General features: G+C 50.7%; 2 protein-coding genes across 2 annotated transcripts in view; one reads left to right on the top strand and one right to left on the bottom strand.

Annotated features, from left to right (window-relative positions):
- The window catches only part of C6H11orf49 (chromosome 6 C11orf49 homolog), a 170,653-nt gene extending 165,876 nt beyond the window's left edge, over nucleotides 1-4,777 (bottom strand). Inside the window, exon 1 of the mRNA XM_036029340.1 lies at nucleotides 4,604-4,777. The gene's annotated coding sequence lies outside the window, so the exon portion shown is untranslated. The remainder of the gene's footprint in view (nucleotides 1-4,603) is intronic.
- Nucleotides 3,098-19,378, top strand: part of LRP4 (LDL receptor related protein 4) — a 50,048-nt gene continuing 33,767 nt past the window's right edge. Inside the window, exons 1-3 of the mRNA XM_028514963.2 lie at nucleotides 3,098-3,346; nucleotides 17,814-17,960; nucleotides 19,057-19,173. Coding sequence (XP_028370764.2) covers nucleotides 3,295-3,346; nucleotides 17,814-17,960; nucleotides 19,057-19,173 — 316 coding nt within the window. The 5' untranslated portion in view covers nucleotides 3,098-3,294. The remainder of the gene's footprint in view (nucleotides 3,347-17,813; nucleotides 17,961-19,056; nucleotides 19,174-19,378) is intronic.

Raw genomic sequence — 19,378 nt, 5'->3', positions numbered from 1 at the left:
AGAGAGATGAGGGAGCAATTCTTTGCAGATTCATGCCCTTAACCTTTTAAATCAGGGTCTCTCAACCTCAGCACTATTGAAATTTGGGGCTGGGTCATGTTTTGTTGTGGGAGGGACTTCCTGCTCCTTGCAGAGTTTAGCAGGATCCCTGGCCTCTACTCATTATTTGCCAGTAATACCCACTCCCAAACATGTTTCAGGTACTGCCCCGTGTCTGCACAATCATTCCTGATTGAGAACCACTCTTTAAAAGTATGAACTCTCAAGACGTTTACTCTTTTAGAAGAATTATGTTTAGGAATTCAGGGTTTGGAATAATGCCTCCATTATAAGAGAATTCTACCAACCCAAGTGGACCAAAATTATGCCCATTTCTATCTTGTTTCTGTAGAACAAGAACAAGAAAACACTCCCCGTGTTTTCTATGGAAAGGCCATTAGGGATGTTCTAATTCAGGGCAATATTCTGATCTTGGAAGTGCAGTTCCCTGGCCTGTCCTAGAAGGATGGAGGAAGGGGGTGGTGTTTCTGAGGAAACCAATGCCTCCGAGACCCCTCTGGAATTGGCAGTCCCCTACAACTTTTCTGGGGGCATGTCCCAGAGGACAATAAAAGGGAGACAAACAGCTCATTCTGGCATGCTTTTCAGGATCTCTCACTCCAAACAAGAAAGTCTGAGAGGCCTGGTAAAAATAAATATGGCTTAGCACTCCTGGCACAAGAGCAGTTTCTGACAGCCAAGACTTAACTCACCCCAGGGGGTGACCCAGGCAGGGACTATGCACAAAGTTCGCTTCTACCCGTCCATAGTCCCAGTGAGGATCTGCAGCCAGGATGGCTCTGCGTACCAGAACTGTGCTGAGCCACGGAGGAGGAGGACTTGGGATGCACACAGGAGACACAGTTTCCTGAGCCTGAGTCAGACAGGGCGAGCCAGCCTCCCCCTTCCTCCTCAATCCCAGAAAAACAACACAAATCATGCCTTCTGGAAAGGAACCTATCCTTTGCATACAGAGTGGAAACTGTTTATAAATCCCTAATCCCCTGACATCGAAAGTATGGTGACCGCCTGTCTTGGATTTTTTTTTTTTTGGGGAGGGGGGACAAATGTATTCATTACACCACATGTCCTTAGTTTTCATGTGGAAAAAAATATGGTCTCCAGAATCCTAAGGTCTTTTTCGACAGATCGGAAAGCAAGTCTTCCTAAGCAACATATAAGGAATTCCGGAGGCCAGCCAGAGCTGCATCAAGAACGTTGGAGGGGGTGCTCTACGGGGGAGGCAGGGAGTGTATTGCCAAGAATCAGCCTCTACTTTTCACTTTTTCTCCTTGGATTTTAGGCTGAGGTGACAGAGGTAGAAAAAGGTGGATTATCTTTCCCAGCAGTAAGACACTGTAAAGCTGGCCCGACTTGCCTGCCGCCTTCAGGCAGCAAGGAGAACTACACACACAGAAAATGCCTCTGTATACGTTACCATGGTGATGCTAGTTCAGCCACATTTCATCTGTGTAAAAATTTCAGGCACAACACCATGGAGAAGCACTGGCTGAGAAGGAGTTAATACTTCACATTTTTTCATTGCTGTTGCAAAGTTAATGTTAGCTTTGGTCAAAGATGGTAATTTGAAGTGAATCCTTTGAAAAATTGAAAACAAGCAAGGGTGAAATGCCAACCAATCCATTGGAGAAATCTTTTTTTTTTCTTTTTGGAGGAATCGTCTAATATCCTCTTTGCACTACACCACATTGCTTTTCCCTCAGCTAATATGGGATATCTGGGTCTTCTTGACTCAATTTACTAGTAACAGGAAAGTGGCCTAAGGAAATGACAGAAGATTCCAAAGCCAGAAAAGCTGGTGAACCAACAGGGAGAGAAAAGTGGTACAGAGGACCCTAAGGCAGTGGGGACTTGGACAAAAGTAACAAGACAAGAGCCAGCCTAGAGAATGGAAGATGGTAAATGGTGATGGACAGAGACTTGACTTGGGGTGGTGAACACACAATACGGTGTGCAGATGATGTGCTGTGGAATTGTGCACCTGGGACCTGCGTAATTTTGTTCACCAGTGTCACCCCAATAAACCCAATAACAAGGAAAAAGAGATCATGGAAGATGGTAACAAAATTAGCCCGTATTAGGAATTCGCACCAGGCGGAGGCATGGGCCACAGAGCTAAGACGAGGCAGGAGCGGATGGCTGCACGTAGTAAAATATGGCTGGAAGTTCTATAGACTGAAGCTGGGAGGAGGCTGAGGTCCGCGGGAGAGTGAAACTGCGAGTCAGGACTCACTTCCTTAGCCCCTTGTCTCCTTGCCGGGATCAGAAAGCCAAGGAGGGTGAAGAGGCTAACAGCGCTGATTTACAGAGACAGCGAGGAGGAACTAAGTCTGCCTGGGCCAAATCTGGGCGTCTGAACTGGGGTGACGGGACCCAGACAGCCACCTCAGGAAATGAGTAGATGAAAAGGGGAGGTCGTGGAATTATTTAGCCCTGCAACAACGCTGCCCGTCCGGGGGTGGGGGGTGGGGAGTGGGGAGTGGGGCGGGGGCGGAGCAAGAAGGAAATCTCAGGAAGGGAATTTTGACAGTGAGAACGCTAGTTAAGACAGCACTCCAGGCCCCCCCCCCCTCATGTCCCTTGTCTGATGTCAATAAAGCCGAGAGGATTATGCATTAGCAAGCCTTGCGTGTTCTTAAGACATCAATAAAGCCTGGGCTTGGGGACGGTGGGGGTCCCGGGGTCACGTCCAGGAGACAGGTCACCTCGGGTGTTCCGCTCTGGCACAGAGCTCGAGTGACCGGGATGCGAGCGCTGCCGCTAGGATGATTTTTTTTAAGTTAGGGACACTCGAGCAGTAGTAATGGGCACAGGGCGGGGGGGCTCTCTCGAAGGCTAGGAATGTGGGGGCGGCCTGGAGAGGAGTGGGGCGGGCGCGGGAGGCGAGGCGCCGGGCGGGTGGGATCCGGGGACCAGGGGGCGGGGGCCCAGGGCGGGAAGGGGCCGGGCCGGCGCTGGGGGCGGGACCAGGCGCGGTGGCGGTGGCGGGGGCTGCGGCGCGGGAGGCGGGGCGGCCGGGCCCGGGACACCCCTTCCCTGTCCCCTGGCGGGGCGGCTTTGGCTGCGGCAGCACTGGAGGCAGCAGCGGCCGGAGAGCGACTTGCGGGGCGCGCCCGCCGCCGTGGATCGGGACCCTTCCCCTCGGGGACCCTCCGCCGACTCCTTCCTCCTAGCGTCCCGCGGGAGCCGGCAGGACCCCCGGCCGGTGGGAGCGCCCGCGGCGGCCGCGGCACCATGAGGCGGCCGTGGGGCGTGCTGCTGTTTGGCGCCCTGCTCTGCGCACACGGTAAGCGGCGGCGCCGCGCCCGCGCCGACCGGACCGCGGGGAAAGTTTGCCCCGGGGTCCGGCCGCTGCAGGACGAGGCTCCCAAGAGCGGGACGGCGCAGGCTGGGGCCTGAGACCCCTCGCCCTCGCTCCAGGCAGAAGCCCCGAGAGGCGTGCCGGGGAGACGAGCACGAGCTTCCCCAGCTCCACGGGTCCTAGAGGGGACAGCGGTGGAGCAGCGCCCCGGGCAGGGTCTGGGCCGGGCTAGGGGCAGATCTGAGGCGCTCGCCTGCCTGCCTGCGCCGCTCTTGGAAGAGCTGGGGGCTGCTTGCCTTTCAAGTTAAGATAGAATCTCTGTGTCCTTGGTGCGAATGAGTGTGCGCGAAGAAAGGGACGCGGGGGAGGATGGCCGCTAGACCATAAGTTGTAAATAGCCTTCCTTCCTGCGGCCGGGGGTCTCGGGCAGATCGCGGAGAGGGGCCCCAGTGGGATCTGAACTCTTGAGCTCTGGGGGCTCCTATGAGAAGAACAGCTCCTCAGACTCCGGGTCTCTCTCCCACCGAGAGTCTGTGGGCGCTGCTCGCTTGCAGCATCTCCCCTTAGTAGTGTTTTTGGGTTCCCTCTCCTGGCCACGACCAATCAGCTCCCTACCCTAGATCCTTCCCGGAGGTGGGGTGAGGGGGACAGGGTTGAAAAGGGAGCAGAGAAGGGACCCTGGGAAGAAGTTGCTGGAAGGCTTCCGCAGATGCGTCCTGGCCGGGATAGGGGAGCGGGGGGCGAGTATCGCCAAACCTAGGACTGCAGCCTCCCGGCCCGCGCGGCGGCCCTCGGGGGAGCTGGACGGACCGCGGCGGCGGGGCTGCTGCTGCTGCTGCTTCATCTGCTCCTTATTAATAACTTGTTTGGTGCCCGTACGCAACTGTTGTGTGTGGTTAGGGCTCCGGTGGAATTTGTTTCTCCGCAGCCGCCTAGGACCGTGGGTGCACCCCGTGATTTAGCAGCTGCCTCTCGTTTGTGCCCACAGATCAAAGAACTTTGATCTTGGAAGCCCCGACTCTGTTCACCCACCACTAATCAACGGCAGGGAGATCCGAGTCTTCCCACTCTCCTCGCGGCCGGGCGAGGGCTGGGGGGGGCACACGGAGAGGTCTGTGGACCCTGGCCTTGCACCGTTTCTTCCTCTAACATAGGGGAGCTCGTGTGCACGGAGGGCAGATTTCGGAACTTGCCTGCCAGGGCGTGGAGATGCCTGGGCACTTGTTTTAAAGAGTGGCTTACCTGCCCGATCCAAAACAGGGTTCCTACGCCTGTTATTCGAACTACTCTCGGGTTTTAAATGACTTTTTCCAAGCCGCCTCTAACACCGACAGAGCCCTTTCTCTCCGCTCCTCCGCGCTTCCTCTCGGAGCAGGAGCCTTGCCGACCCACGTTCCTCTTCGCACTGTGCTCTCCCCCTCCCGTGCTCTCTCCTGGAAGGTTATTTGTAGCCTCTTTGGCGTGTCGGGACAGCGGCCCTACTGGGGTAGGAATGTAGCTGCTCTTCCCACCACATGGGCCCCTTAAAGGGACAGAAGGCTTTTTGGGGGTTTCCCCCTTCGGGCTGCAAGGGAAGGGGATGGAACTTTGCTTTCGGCCCCCTGGAGGAAGTTTTGAAAAAGATCAAGGGAAATGGCAAGGCACTGAAAAAAAGGGGGGGGGGGGGGCACTGAAACGGATACCAACAAAGCCGGAGAGGAGACTGACGCCTTCTGCCCTAGGGAAAGGGGAGCTGGAAGGTTCCGGGCTGCGACTGGCAAGGAGGATTTTACTGCTCCAGAGCTGTCAAAACTGCATGCCCTGCATCTCCGTTGAGAATGGCGTGGAGAGTTGTGTATGTTTAATGTTTCCCTCCAAAAATGGATGGGAGGGTTCTTGGTAACTCTTTCGGGTTCTTTTTAAGGACAAAAAAAAAAAAAAGCTTAATGGAAACTTCTAAGCATGGGAAGCTTTCTGTGCCCACGTGTAAGGCCAGTTAGTGACACGAAGATCTAAACTTCGCCTTGCTTGGTAATGAGCCATCCTTGGAGGTCTGGAGGGGACCGATTCATGCTTCACCAGTGAGAGTGAGCAGTTGCTCAGCCGAAAATACCACCACGAAGATTCCTCACACTGTTACAGGGGCTCAGGGAGAAGACAACGCGTCACAGTAGATCAGTTAGGCAGACCTGAGCTCAGCTCGGGCTGAATTTACTACACTGAAGGTGCTATTTGGACGCTGCTAGTCCTTTGGGCTTTTCCTAGAGCCCGTGGGTTTGGCCTAAGCCTGCCCAACCCTCCCAAGTTAAACATTTTGGAAGGAAATGTAAGTGCTACTAATGGCCCTGGGTATTTTTCTCCTGAGGGTTGAGGTGAGACCTCCAGCAGCCTACCACCATTTGAAGGGTAGAAACCATGTTTAGCTTGGAAATCTCTTCCAGGTAAGTGAAAAGTCGAAAATTCTGCCTAGGAGTAATTATTAGTTAGATAGAGGGTTGCCTTCTGAGGATGCGTGCAAAAGAGCGGGGAGCTGAGGCCTGTCTCCTTTCCATCTGACTGTTGTCTTGGTGCTCGGTTGACCTTGTCCCTGATCTTTTTGGACTTGTGAAAGATGCTTGGCTTGTCACTGATTTTGGATTTCCTCTCCTGTCTCCTGTTGGATATCAGATAACATCTTTGGGACTAGCACATGGAATTAAGAATGACAGGTGCAAGGGAACCAAGTCTGGCCATGTCTGATACAGAGCACGCTAGGCATGTCCATCTTCGGGGTCAGCAAAGAACACAGGAGGTCACAGAGGACAGCGTGTGTTTTATGGGTCTCTGCACACTCTCTCTGCTGATTGACTGCTCATCTTGACCTCCAAGAAGAAGGAAAGTGGGAGGGGTCGGTTATGCTGATTCTGCTTTGAAGAGAAGATCAATACTAGGGGGAGCTTCCTGAACAGGAACCGCATTTCAGGGACTGCTTTAAAAGGTAGTCTTTTTTTTTTTTTATGATTGGGCACATCTCATAATTACAAGACAGTTCCATGCCCTTTGTCAACTAGGTCTTTTAGCCTGTTCCAGCCACAGTTTCTGCATTCCTTGACAAAACTCTGGCATGAGTTTTGTTACAGTTGCCTGGGCGTGGGGCATCTGGGCCCCAGCCTGGATCTGGATAACCATCTCATCTTCACCATCAGAAGCCCTTCACCCCTATTCAGCCTAGTGGGATTCAGTGTCCCAGGGAAGACTTCGTGTTCACTGGTTGGTTGGCAGAGCCTGGGTTTAGCCCTATAAATAGCTCTGATGAATGCCTGTGCTTGCTGTTCTTCCTCCAGCTTAGAGCTGGCAGGGTCAGGTTCTTTCTCCCCAGTACACTCAGGAGCGTTCCCTAAACTGGGCTTTGTACCCATTCATTTGTTCATTCATTCTGCAAATGCACATTTGTCAAGCACTTAATCGCTGCATGCAGAGCTCAGTGATTAAAAAGCACAGCCAGACCTGGGCTTGGATCTTGGCACTTCCTAGTGACTCTGTGCAACACACTTAATCTCCCTGAACTTCCGGCTTCTTATCTGCAAATGGGGTGGGGGCAGTAGTGATAAGTTATCACATGTGAATATTGTAAAAATTAAGTGAGATATAATAGTATGTTCCAACCATTCAGTACTGAGCCTGACAACTACTGTGTTACCATAGGTCTGGATAAGTGTTGGCTGTCCATTAGCAAGCTTGCATAAGTGAGTGAGAGGTGGTTCTTGCCTTTGGACCATGGGAGGCAGGTAAACAAATTATACTACAGTGTCATGTGCTAAAGCTGAGGCTCAGGCCTCCATTCATTTCAGTTGTTTTTTGCTTGGTTTTTAAAAAAAATCTTGCTCCTTCTCCCCCGCCCCTTGAAAACCTAATGAAACCTAAGTGTAGTTGCCTCCTGTGCTCCCTTCCAGAAAAGAGGCCTATTAAGCGATCCTGTGAGTCCAGGACCTCTGCCTTAGTTCTCCTGGGAGAGGTCCTGGGAGATGGGGTTTTTCTCTGAGAGCTTCCCTGCTGGAGCCCCGTGGTCAGGGATGCAGCCAGGCACTTCTCTCTAAGGTTGCTTTGACCCGGGGTGAGAGGTGCTGGCTGAGGTCTCTTGTAGCTGGAACAGTTTAGAATTCCAGGCTCTCCCTCCCACTGGCCTGGGAAAGGAGTCAGGCCCCAGAGCTCATAAGGTAGTAATTGCCCCAATTTGGGGGCTGGGCTGTTGCAGAGGCGCCTTCCTTCGTGACTACCGTCTTCAATCAGGAATCCTGTCAGTGTGCAGGGATAATTGATGTGGGTCTCGAGTCCCCGAATCACCCCCAGCTCCTCCACCCCAAAGTTTGACCCCTGTTGTCTCTGCTCCTTCCTTTTAACTTGGTGCCAGTCGTGTGATGTTTTGGGGGGCGGCGGAAAGCTGACCATAACCAAGAGCAGCCGTGTAAGAGAGCTGATTCTCTAGCTTTCCTGGCAGTCATTTGACTCCATTTTCTGTTCTGCATTTTTGATTTAGCAAGAAGCAAACATCCGAGGTGCCCCTGGGCACCTCTTACGCCCTTCTGAGCGAGCTTCATTCTTTCACTGCACGTAGGCATTTCCCTCCTTGCCACAGCTGAGTGGACTGACTGCAAGCGTCCCTAACATCCTACTCCCTGCTCACACAGGTTTGAGTGAGGAAGGGAAGGGCGCTGTCTGAGACCCAGCTGGGAAAGCTTCGCTGGGACTTGCAAGCCCCGACTTGGCCTACGGGAGCTCCCGCCTCACCTCTGTGCAGAGCCGAGGATCAGAGCTGCAAGCAAAGCCGGAAACAAAAGACTGGGAGCAAACCCATCTGGCTGAGAGGCAGCGACACAAAGGTGCTGCTGCATAATTTATCACCGGAGGTTTTCTGGGGCCGGGAAGCTCGTGGCTTCAGGCAGAACCTTTTCTAGGGGGAGAGACCCTCCCCCTTTCTGGGAGTAGGGCCAGGCAGGTACAGAGTAGGCCCTCACTGGGAGAGACACCTGATTATCACGTGAAATAGAGAAGCTTTGAGGTGGTCAAGGTCTCCAGTGATCTCTCCAAGCTCAGCTGCTCCACTTCCTGCCAGGCCTGTGCTGGGGTGGGTGGGGATGGGGGTGCAGGGTGGCATGCTCCAGTGTCCCCTTCATTGGCCCCAGCCTTGGGAGCCTCACTGCCACCACCTTTCAGGCAAGGATGAGGATGAGAGACAGTTTTTCTGTTGGATCAACTACAGCCATTAGTAAGCCAAATGCAGATACCTGATTATAATATCCATAAGTCCAACAAATAAGGAAGGGGAGCCCCCCTCTCTTCTTTCCACTCTCTGCCCCTCTCAGCCAGGGCAGTTTAAACAAGAAGCGTCAGCTACAGGTTCAGAGAGACTGTAAGAGTGACTGGCTCTAAAGTGTATCTCCCTCGAATGAGAATTTCTGCCTCTCTGGGAATGATCTACTCTGGTGACCAGTTTTTGCAACACAAACTGAGACATGTGATCTAAAAAAATACAAATGTGCTCTGGCTGGGTAGTTCAGCTGGTTAGAGCATCAGCCTGATAAACCAAGGTTGCAGGTTCCAATCCCCTGTCAGGGCACAAGAATCGGCCAATGAATGCATAAATAAGTGGGACAAGTCAATGTGTTTTACACTCTCTGCCTCTCTCCCCCTCCCATCCCCCACCACCCGCCTTTCTCTCTAAAATCAATCAATAAATAAAAATTAAAAAAAATAAAAAACATAAATGTGTTTCTGGGGCAGTTAACATTTTTTAATTTTTTTGCTGTATCTCTGGCACCGTGATAAATGGATAGCATGTGTTTTCACATTCACTCCTCAACAGTATCCTTATGAGGTAGGCGCTGGTTTGACAGATGGGGAACTAAGGCTCAGCAGTTTGCTGTCACGCAGCCATTGAGTAACTGAGGCAGGATTTGAACCCAGAGCTTAAGCTGTTAACCCCCTAACCTCTTAGAACAGAAATTGTTTTTACGATTTTATTTATCTGTTTTTAGAGAGAGAGGAAGGCAGGGAGAAAGAGAGGGAGAGAAACATTGATATAAGAGGGAAACATCAAGTGGTTGCCTCTTGTACGCAGCACCCCAAACCACAACCCAGGCATGTACCCTGACCTGGAATTGAACTAGAGACCTTTTGCTATGTGGGATGATGCCCAACCCACTGAGCCAATCTGGTCAGGGCAGAATGAAATATTTTATATCCAAGCTCTTCCAGAAGATCTCAGTGGGGAATATCTATATTTTATGTTAAGTAGACCTCACCTCTCTGTTTTTAGACTTCCCTTCCCAGGGAATCCCAATGCATAAAGAATTACTTCCCGGGTGCTGTTTTGGTAGAGGGAGGCTTGAAAAGGCTCCCAGCAGCGGAGATGTGGTTTGCTGTTCCCTGAGGCTGTGCATTTCTTGTGTCCTGAGATGTGGAGGGGGAGAAAGCAGTGCTTCGAGCAGCCCCTCACAGGCCACCGCCCCATTCAGACCCTGTTGTATTTCTGAAATCTGTTGCCTGAGCTCCTCCTGGGCAGGGTAAGTAGGCTTTTGAGGACCCGTATGGAAACAATGGGAGTAGCAATAACGTAGTAGTCCCCCTTTATTCTCAGGGGATACAGGGAATATGTTTGAAGATCCCCAGTGGATATCTGAAACCATGCATAGTACCAAACCCTATATATGCTGTTTTCTTCTATACTTACATACCTGTGATAAAGTTTAATTTATAAATTAGCCACAGTGTGAGATGAACAAGAATAACTAATAAAGTAGAATGATTATCACAATACACTGTAATGACAGTTTTGTGAATATGGTTTCTTTGCTTCTCAGGATACCTTTTTATACTGTACATACGGTGTGGATATGCTGGCAAATGGATGATTCACATCTGGGGAGATGGGGAGGATGTCCTTAGATTTTGTCACACGGCTCCAAATGGCACGCAATTTCAAACTTGTGAATTGTTTATTTGTGGAATTTCCCACTTAATATTTGCAGACCACTACTGACTGTGGGTTCCTGCAATGGCGGACAAGGAGGGGCTACTGTAACAACAACAACAATAATAGCTGCTTACTGAGTACTTGCTATGTATTATCTCATTTAAACCTCCCCAGAACCCTATGAAATAGGTCCTATTATTATTCCCATTCTACCAAAGAAGAAACTAATCCACTTCTGAATTGCTCTGTAATTTAGGCTCTGGATTTAGGTTGTTCTTTTCTCTACTTGCCTCCTAGGAGTTGGTTGATGATAACTTAGGCAAGAATGTGAAGGATGCCATGTGCCCAGAGCCCCTCCAGAGAAAGGCAGTAAAGCGGGACTCCTGCTACCCTTTGACCTCTTCCAGTAGTCCTTCAGACCACCAGCTTAACTCACTGGCATGACCCACAGTAGGGTTCTTAGGCATCCCCGGCCCCCAAACCGTGGTGTGTCTAGATAAGATAGTTCTGAGTCATGTTGTATAATGGTAATAGCAAGAACTATCACTTATTGAGAGCTTAATATGTGCCAGGTGTTATGCTAAGTGCCTTTCATGAATTAACTGATTCAATGCTCATAACATTCAGATAAAGTAGGGACTCTTGCTATCCCCATTTTGCCGATGAGAAAGGAAGGCATAAAGAGATTAAATAGTATGTCCAGGGCTAGGTTGCCAGGATTAGCTTAGTTTTGTTCCCAGGTACTTAACATGATGCCCTTCTCCCTCATAACTTTGGGGGTTGACCATTAAGAACTTCTTTTCTGTGTTTAAGAGTGGCAAGAGAAGGCTGACCTTGCTTGGACTGGTAATTATGTGTCTTATGATATCCGATGGGAAGGCCCTTATGAGAGGACCCACTAGGAGAAGATTTCACCAGGTAGACTTTCAAACCAATCAGGTAAGGCTGGCCTCTAGGGATCTAGGGACAAAAATAAGTAGAGTCCTAGCATGTTGACATCACAGTCTGATAATACAGTAAAGAAAGCAACTCTGGGAGGGAGTGAGCTGGATAGGAACCACCTGAAGAAGAGGATTCCTATTTTCTTAAGTGTAGGTTAGGTTAGGTTAGGGAAGAAATAGTTTTGTTTCTGACACTCTAGGCCTCTCTTTTCCTTTGAGTTCAGCGCTCACAAGACTCTAGCACGTGTGTCCCACCCACAGGCTGCGTGCTGCCCAGGACGGCTATAAACGCAGCCCACCACAAAATCGTAAACTTACTTAAAACATTATGAGGTTTTTTGTGATTACATGTCGTGACGTATTTAATGTGTGGCCCAAGACAACTCGTCTCCTTCCAGTGTGGCCCAGAGATGCCAAAAGGTTGGACAGCCCTGCAAGAGGAATGTATTATTGATTCATTTACTCATTCATTCATTTTATAAATGAATTTATATCAATCATCCACACTATACCAAACATTGAACTATGCACTGTGAATACAAATACATAAAACTCCCGATCACACAATCTGACTGCCCAGAGGCTTCTGGTCTAGTAAGTGAACAGAGATTCCCACAGTGTGCTAATGCAACCATGGGACGGGGGTACCAAGGGCCTTGGGGGTGCAGAGCAGGGGCTTTTTTTTAAGTTTTATTTACTCATTTTTAGAGAGAGTGGAAGGGAGGGAGACTGAAAGGGACAGAAACATTGCTGTGAGCGAAGTATCGATTGGTTGCCTCACACACTCCCAGTTGAGGACCTGGCCCACAACCCAGGCATGTGCCCTGACCGGGAATCGAACCAGCAGCCTTTTGCTTTGTGGGATGATGCCTAACCCACTGGGCCACACTGGTCAGGGCCAGAGCAGGGGCTTTTAATTTGGCCAGGACTGCATGGGTCCAGCTGGGGTAGCATCAGGAAAGGCTTCACTTCCTGACCTGCTGCTGCTGCCCACCATTTACCTTTTTTGGTGTTGCTTCTGACGTTTCCTGTGCAAGCTCTGTCCTTTCAAAAAGGGGCTATTGGCAGGCACCCAGCGCTCTCCGGATTCTAGGCATCTCCTGGATGGGGTTAGATCCATTTCCATGTGGCTCCTCATTGCCACCGCTTTCAGTCATCAGTTTTGTCTTGCTGCATGGGCATCCCTTTTAGTAAGGCACTTACTGATTTGGCTACTTAAGGAGCTGAAATCAGTGTCTTGGTCCCTCCATTGGCCTCCAAGTAGTTTAGGGTAATGTGGTACAACTTATCCTCATTAAATAAGGTTTATAGCCTCACCATTGCCACTAGTGGACAAGAGGAGAGAGGAGAGCTCAGCATGTTATAAGAAAAACATCCTTCACTTACGTGAGTAATGATTCCTCCTTTTCTCACTGCCGCTCTTCCACACCGGGGTAGCTGTCATATTCCAGCATTCACGGGCCTCTCATCTCTGGTTTGACTTGAAAAAGCTGTTCTGTAGCTGTGGAGTCACAGTCCACCTTAGGTTCCCAAGTGATAGGTGTGGTCCCCTTCTGTTGCGTGTGCTGTGGGATGGTAGAGAGCAGTGCCTCTCTAACTTAAGTGGAAGTCCGGAAATTTATTGCAAGTCCAGATTCTGAGATCACATTAAAAGAACAATGCTGCTCTAAGGGTCAGAATGGGGCTGGTATCCTGGCTCTCCTACTCCCCCACAACCTTGGCCAAAGCAGGTGACCTTACCTGTTAAATGGGCACAACAGCAACTACTCAGAGGTTTTATAACAATGGCATGAGAATGCAAGTGTGTATGCAAAGTAGCTTGTGAGTTGTAAAGAGAGACTACGAAACATAATTGTTTGTTGTCAGAGCCCTGTTCCTTTCTGGACCAACAGGACACTGAGGCACTGGTTGAAAGGACTGGGGCTCCACACTGTCTCTGCTTTACTATTTTGCCTGAGGGCAAGAGGACTTGGTCTTTGGCCTTAGAAGTAACCAGAAGGAGAGGTTACAGCTTGAGATCCGTGTGCTCATTGCCTGCAGGATCCGGCACAAATAACGCCCCCTCTTTATTGCAAAATCTTTTATTACAAAATCATAAGCATGTAATTCTGTAACATAACAATATCACACTCAAGCACACCATATGACATTTTAGGTGCAATGTTCAAATTGAAACTATAAATTATTACACACGTATTATTACCCTACCAACTGCACTCAAGCAGGCGCTTGTTACTTCTGCTGGACCCTCTGTGTGCTAATCAAGAATTCATTAAGGAGCCCAGGCTGGTGTGGCTCCGTGGATTGAGTGCCAGCCTGCGAACCAAAGGGCCGCTGGTTTGATTCCCAGTCAGGGCATAGGCCTAGGTTGCGGGGCCAGGTCCCCAGTAGGGGGCGCACAAGAGGCAACCACACATTGATGTTTTTCTCCCTCTCTTTCTCCCTCCTTTCCCCTCTGTCTAAAAAGAAATAAATAAAATCTTTTCTTAAAATTTCATAAAGGAGAGGTACCCAGAAGTCTCGGTGTTGTAAGTTCCCTTTTTCAACCTAAGGGTCTTGGAAAATTCTCGTAATAGCAATACCACCATTGGGAAACACTATAATGAAGTGATTAAGAGCAGAGGCTCTGGGATTGACCTGCCTGGGTGAGAACGCTGGCTCCCACCTTCAGGACCTGTGTGGCCTATTGATAGACTCATCTCCTGTCTCCGTGTCTTCAACTGTGAAGTGGTGATAATGACGACAGAGCCACCTCCCAGGGTTGTTGAGTACTTTTGGTGACATAGCATAGGAAATGCACTTAGAAAAGTACTCAGGTACCTGGTGAATACTCAGTAAATGGCGGTTGTATTATTATGAAGCTTTTGAGGGTGTGCCAGCCCTGTGCTAGTCAGTTTATATGGGTTATTTAATTTCATCTTTGTTAACCCCTTTATGGTAGAACTATTATCCCCATTTTACGGATGAGAAAACTGAGGCTCAGAGGCAATAACTAACTTGCTCTAAGTGTAACAGTTAGAACCAGGTAGAACCAGGATTTGAACTCTAGTCTTTTGACTCCAGAATCTGTGCGTTCTCACATAGTACACAGTCTGGTATACCAGATGGATGCTTCCCTTCTTTCCTTCAAAAGAGTGCCGTAAGAAATTGGTAAGATGGCTGAGATTTTGGTTAACCTTTCAGGAAGGCCCTGTGGGTACATTATCTCCGCAAAGCTGAATGTCTTGATCCGGGATAATGAACACTTTGGGGAGAGGTCTTTCCTTGTTGAATCAGTCCAAGGGCCCATGCCCACAGAGGCCAATGGGAGCTCGCAGTGTGGCCAGCCAACGGCTTTCAAGGGCGGAAGCATAGCTAAGTATTCTAACTTCACACTTCTTCAGATGAACATTGAGTTTTGCCACCCGCAAGGCATTTGTTTCCTTTTCTCACTCACCATTCTTTTAGTTAAAAAGGGTTAAAAGCTGTCCTTTATGATCACAGCCAGGACTGAGTGAAAAGACAGAATTCCACCTCCCAGGATCCCAGAGGGGCAGCAGTTGTCCCGAAGAGCTGACTTTTTGGAGCATAATCTGTCTGTTTACTGTATGAATGCCCAAGCCAAGGGTTTGCCTGACCAGTCGGTGGCTGCCTGACCTTCATAGGCTGACCGTTTAGATGTTGCTCTGACGTGCAGGAAGTCACGACTCTTCAGGCGCCTGCAACTGACTTGATGCCCACCCGATGGAATGCTTTGTTCCTCAAGTTTGCAGGGGGGATTCAAGACTTTTGCTATTATTCAGCCAAAGGTGGGGGTGGGGCCCTAAGAAGAAGCAGGGAGGGCGGGGGTGGGAGCGCTGAAGGCTCCTCTTTACTTTCAGTATTCCTGTTGAGTTGCTTGCTGTTCCTGCTCTCCCAATCCTGACACTAGGGTTCTTAAAATCCTGGCCTTCGGAAAAATTTAGCCCCTGCATCCCTACACCTGCACGCCCTCCTCCTGCATTTATTGAGCATCTTTGGTGTGCCAAGGCATGAGGTCAACTTCTTTCACATTCATCTTTTCGTCCTGTCTTTGTGGGTTTTTTACAAATGAGAAAACAGGCTTAAGAAGCTAAGTGATTTGGACAAGGTTGCACAGCTGGTCAGGGGGGAATCCAGGTCTGTCTGCTCCCGGTCCAGTGCTTTTCCAGTCTCCCCTCCCCCCAATTTCTTCTTCCTCCTCTCTGTTCTGGTCACCCCCTTACCCTGAACTCCTCCTTGGTACAGTCCCGCTTCCTGCTGTGTGGAGCTAGCAGTGTTTCTTAACCTCTATTGACATTCTGGGCCAGATCATTTCTTTGTTGTGGGGCCTGCCCTGTATATTGTGGGATATCAGCAGCATCCCTGGCTTTTATCCACTAAATGCCAGAAGTACCTCCAATCACAACAACCAAAAATGCCATTACCCATTGCCAGATGCTCCTGGGAGGGAAAGACCATCCCTGGTTGGGAACCAGTGAGTTAGCTTTATCTTTCTTCTCCTTTCCTCCCCATGAAAGGGTCAGCATGTTGGAGAGCTCTGCCCCACAATCCTTAGTCTTTGCTGTTGCATCCAACCAAAGTTCTCTAAGGCAGCACCTAAAGCCGTGATGAGAGATGGTCACAGAGCCTCAGGTTCTGGGGCTTAGGGTCTAAGTGAAAAAAGCCCCACCCTCCCTTCTCAGTGCAGAACAGGCTCTGGAGCATGGGGCTGGGCAGCTGGGTCTTCAGCTTCCCTGCCTGGGGAAGAGTCTCCCATCGTACACTTGCAGAGAGACCTGGAGAGACAGGGGCACCGGCCCTGGAGTAAAGCCTTCCTGTGAGATGTGGAGATGCCGCACCACTCAAGCAGATTCCTTTGTTTTCCACAGGAAATCCTGCATCTTTTCCAGGGCAACTGATTCTCAGCATGTGGAGGAGGAGGGCAAAGTCTCAGTTGAGCATCTGACAAGAGCTGTGATCCTTTACTCCAGAAATGTATATGTTGCCTGTAATTTCTAGGGTTCACAGATGCCCATCCATCCATCCATCCATGCATTTGTCTAGGTTAGGAGCCCTGCCTTAATGCTCACGCGCACCCTTGGGTTTGAAGTGGAGAAGGAAGGAGGCTAGGGGTCTCTCCTTGCTTTTGGAGGGCCTAGCAGTACAATCTTTTTTTTATCCTCACTCGAGGACATGCTTATTGATTTTTAGAGAGAGGATAAAGAAGGGAGAAAGAGAAGAGAAACACCAGTGTGAGAGAGAATCATTGATTGGTTGCCTTTCATATGCACTCCGACTTGGGACCGAACCCACAACCAAGGCATGTGCCCTGACCAGGAATCGAACCCACAGCCTTTTGGTTTGCAGGACGACCCCCAATGAACTGAAACACACCACTGGCCAGGGCAGTACAGTCTTTTAGTCCAAATCCTAAACCCTAAGTCAGGCTGAGCCACTGCAATGCGCAGTGCGGGTAATTCATTGAAGAGGTGAGCCAAGAAAGGGAGGCTGGTCTCGGTAAATAGGAGAGGAAGAGGGGTGGCAGTGTAGGAGCTGACTCCTTCCTGCCCCAGCCTGGCCTGAGGATAGGGCCCAGCGAGGGGAGGAAAGGGAGAAGAAAGCAAGGGGGAGAGATGAGCAGTGAGCAGTGGCCCCTTCTTTCCCAGCTGCAGCAGCCCAGCGGGTTAGATGAATGCTGGGAGGGGGAGAGTGACCCTGGCAGAAACTTTTGTTCCAGATGAGGCTGGAGCAGGGGGCACCGAGCCATTCACACGCCATCCGAGGGCATCCTGCTGGGCACTCTGGGGAGGGGGGCACAGCAGCCGGTCATGGGACTTGGCCAGGCAGATAGCTGGAGGCTCAATGGGGAAGCCCAGCTGCGTGCTGCTGAGGCTGGGGGAGGGGCTGCTTCTGCCATCCTTCCTCCAGGCTGTGGCCTGTCCCACAGACAGGAAAGCCCTGACTGGTCCCACTCACTGTGCCCTGAGGCAGCCTAGTCCCTTTCTCCTTGCGCCCCACTCCTTTTCAAAAGTGGTTTCCCCTCTCAAAAGTGACCTCCGACTGGGGGACTCACAGCTGCCTGAGTTGCTTCCTGCTCCTGTGTGTGGATTCCTTACCCCTAAAGGGGGTCCAGCACTTGAATTCCATTCTCATTTCGTGCCTCTCCCATTCCCGGGCCTCCACCAAGGGCCTGGTCCTGCTCAGAGGCAAAAACATCCCCACTTCAACCCAGCTGGGAAGGGAAGGAAGGACATGGAGGTCTCACCTGCATCACCTTGTCTGTCCCCTGCTTCCCTTCCCCGAGAGCACCAACCCTCCAGGTGGCATCGTGTGGCTCTGGGTTTTTGTGGGTGCTACATAAAAAAGCCTGTCATGCCAGGGGGTGTCTGGACTACTTGGGAGCCCAGAGTCAGAGGGCAGCGTGACCATTTGTGCCTTGGAGGAGGGGCAGTCGTCATTACAGGGTCTGCATCTCCCTCCAGTGTCACCATGTCACCTGGGTGACAGTGGTCCTAGACTTGGCTCCTCTGCCTTCGTCCCTGGAATGGGCTTTGCTTGGGCAGGGGCTGAGCCCTCACTGGTTCCTCTTCCCTGTGCCCAGGCCGAGCCAGCAGCCCCGAGTGTGCCTGTGGTCGGAGCCACTTCACCTGCGCGGTCAGTGCCCTGGGCGAGTGCACCTGCATCCCCGCACAGTGGCAGTGCGACGGAGACAACGACTGCGGGGACCACAGCGATGAGGACGGCTGTAGTAAGACCCTCCCCAGTGGGTGGTGGGGGTGGTAGAAGAGGAACCTGCGGGCCGGCGAGGGAGCCGGGACGAGTCTGAGGGAGCTTTGTGCATCGGTCGCGTCAGGCTCGGAGCCCTGGACTCTTGCAAGGATGACAGATATGACAAATGGGCGGTTTCCTCACAATATATATGGCTCCAACCCTTGTGTGTTTCCCAATTGTCCATGCATGTATGTCCAGGGACTTTGAGACAAGCCTGGAAACTGCAGGTGGTCTCTCTGAATAGAGCTGTCCGTATTTAAGTGAATTTGTGTCCGTGTTCTGCATGTTGATCCGTTTTTAATGTACGTGCCATATACGATCCCAAATTACTTTTCTTGTATTAATATTCTGTATAATCACATATTTTAATAATGTAAACTTTGTAAGAAACCTTATATTCTCTTTAAATCTCTCTTTCCCTCTAGTGTAATGACATACGCATAGCAGACTGGGATATATGGAAATTCCGCTGCTGAGTCAGTTGTCAGGGTTTGGGGGTGCAACCTGCAGCACCTACTTCTGAGGGTGGCTAATTAGTCTAATAAGAATGAAGCTACAACCTGGACCTTATTAACCTGAACCATTTCAGCTAATTGCGATGATGTTAAATGGCTCACTTTCATGTAACAACACTTTCACGAGCATTGTCTCCAGAGACCTCTGCGAGAGGAGTATAATTACCCCCGCTTTAGAGTCGAAGAACCTGCAGCTCAGAGGGAGGAGCCAGCTTGCTCGATGCGATAAGTAATGAGTTTTAGGGCTGGAAATGGAGCTGAGGCGTGTGGCTCATTATTTAACGAGAGGAAAGGAAAAACACACTTCTCTCACTTGCTCATGTTTTTCTTACTGCTTTCTTCGTGGGTTTGAGCTCCTTGGGCTGCTCAATCTTGTGAACTGCTCACCACCTGCTAATACTCTCACCTCTTTGCTACAGTGTCTGCTTTGCTTCTCCATCAGCTGGGGGCAGGTGCAGGAATCTGAAGGAGGATTGTAATTCAGACAGCCCGGTTCAGCCTGCCTGAGTAAGTACACCACACTGATTCCCTTCTTCCTTCTTTTTTTCTGGGACTCAGTGCTGCCCACCTGCTCCCCTCTTGACTTTCACTGTGACAATGGCAAGTGCATCCGCCGCTCCTGGGTGTGCGACGGGGACAACGACTGTGAGGATGACTCTGACGAGCAGGACTGTCGTGAGTGCTCTGGCCAGGCGGGCTCGGCCAGGTTCTGTGGGGAAGGGATTTTCAATCAGAAAACTCACGTCCCCGGGCCCACATCAGCCTATGGGTCTTCAGCTCTTGGACCTGTCCTTTCACCTCCTTTAGTGGTTAGATAAGGCCCTGCCCCCAACCCCCAGGAGAAAGCCACCTGTGGCGGATCCTGCCCGCAGCCTCAGAG

Source organism: Phyllostomus discolor, chromosome 6, assembly GCF_004126475.2.
Source record: "Phyllostomus discolor isolate MPI-MPIP mPhyDis1 chromosome 6, mPhyDis1.pri.v3, whole genome shotgun sequence".
Lineage (NCBI taxonomy): Eukaryota > Metazoa > Chordata > Mammalia > Chiroptera > Phyllostomidae > Phyllostomus > Phyllostomus discolor.
The sequence above is the reverse complement of the archived record's forward strand: the minus strand, read 5'-3'. Positions and strand labels throughout refer to the sequence as shown.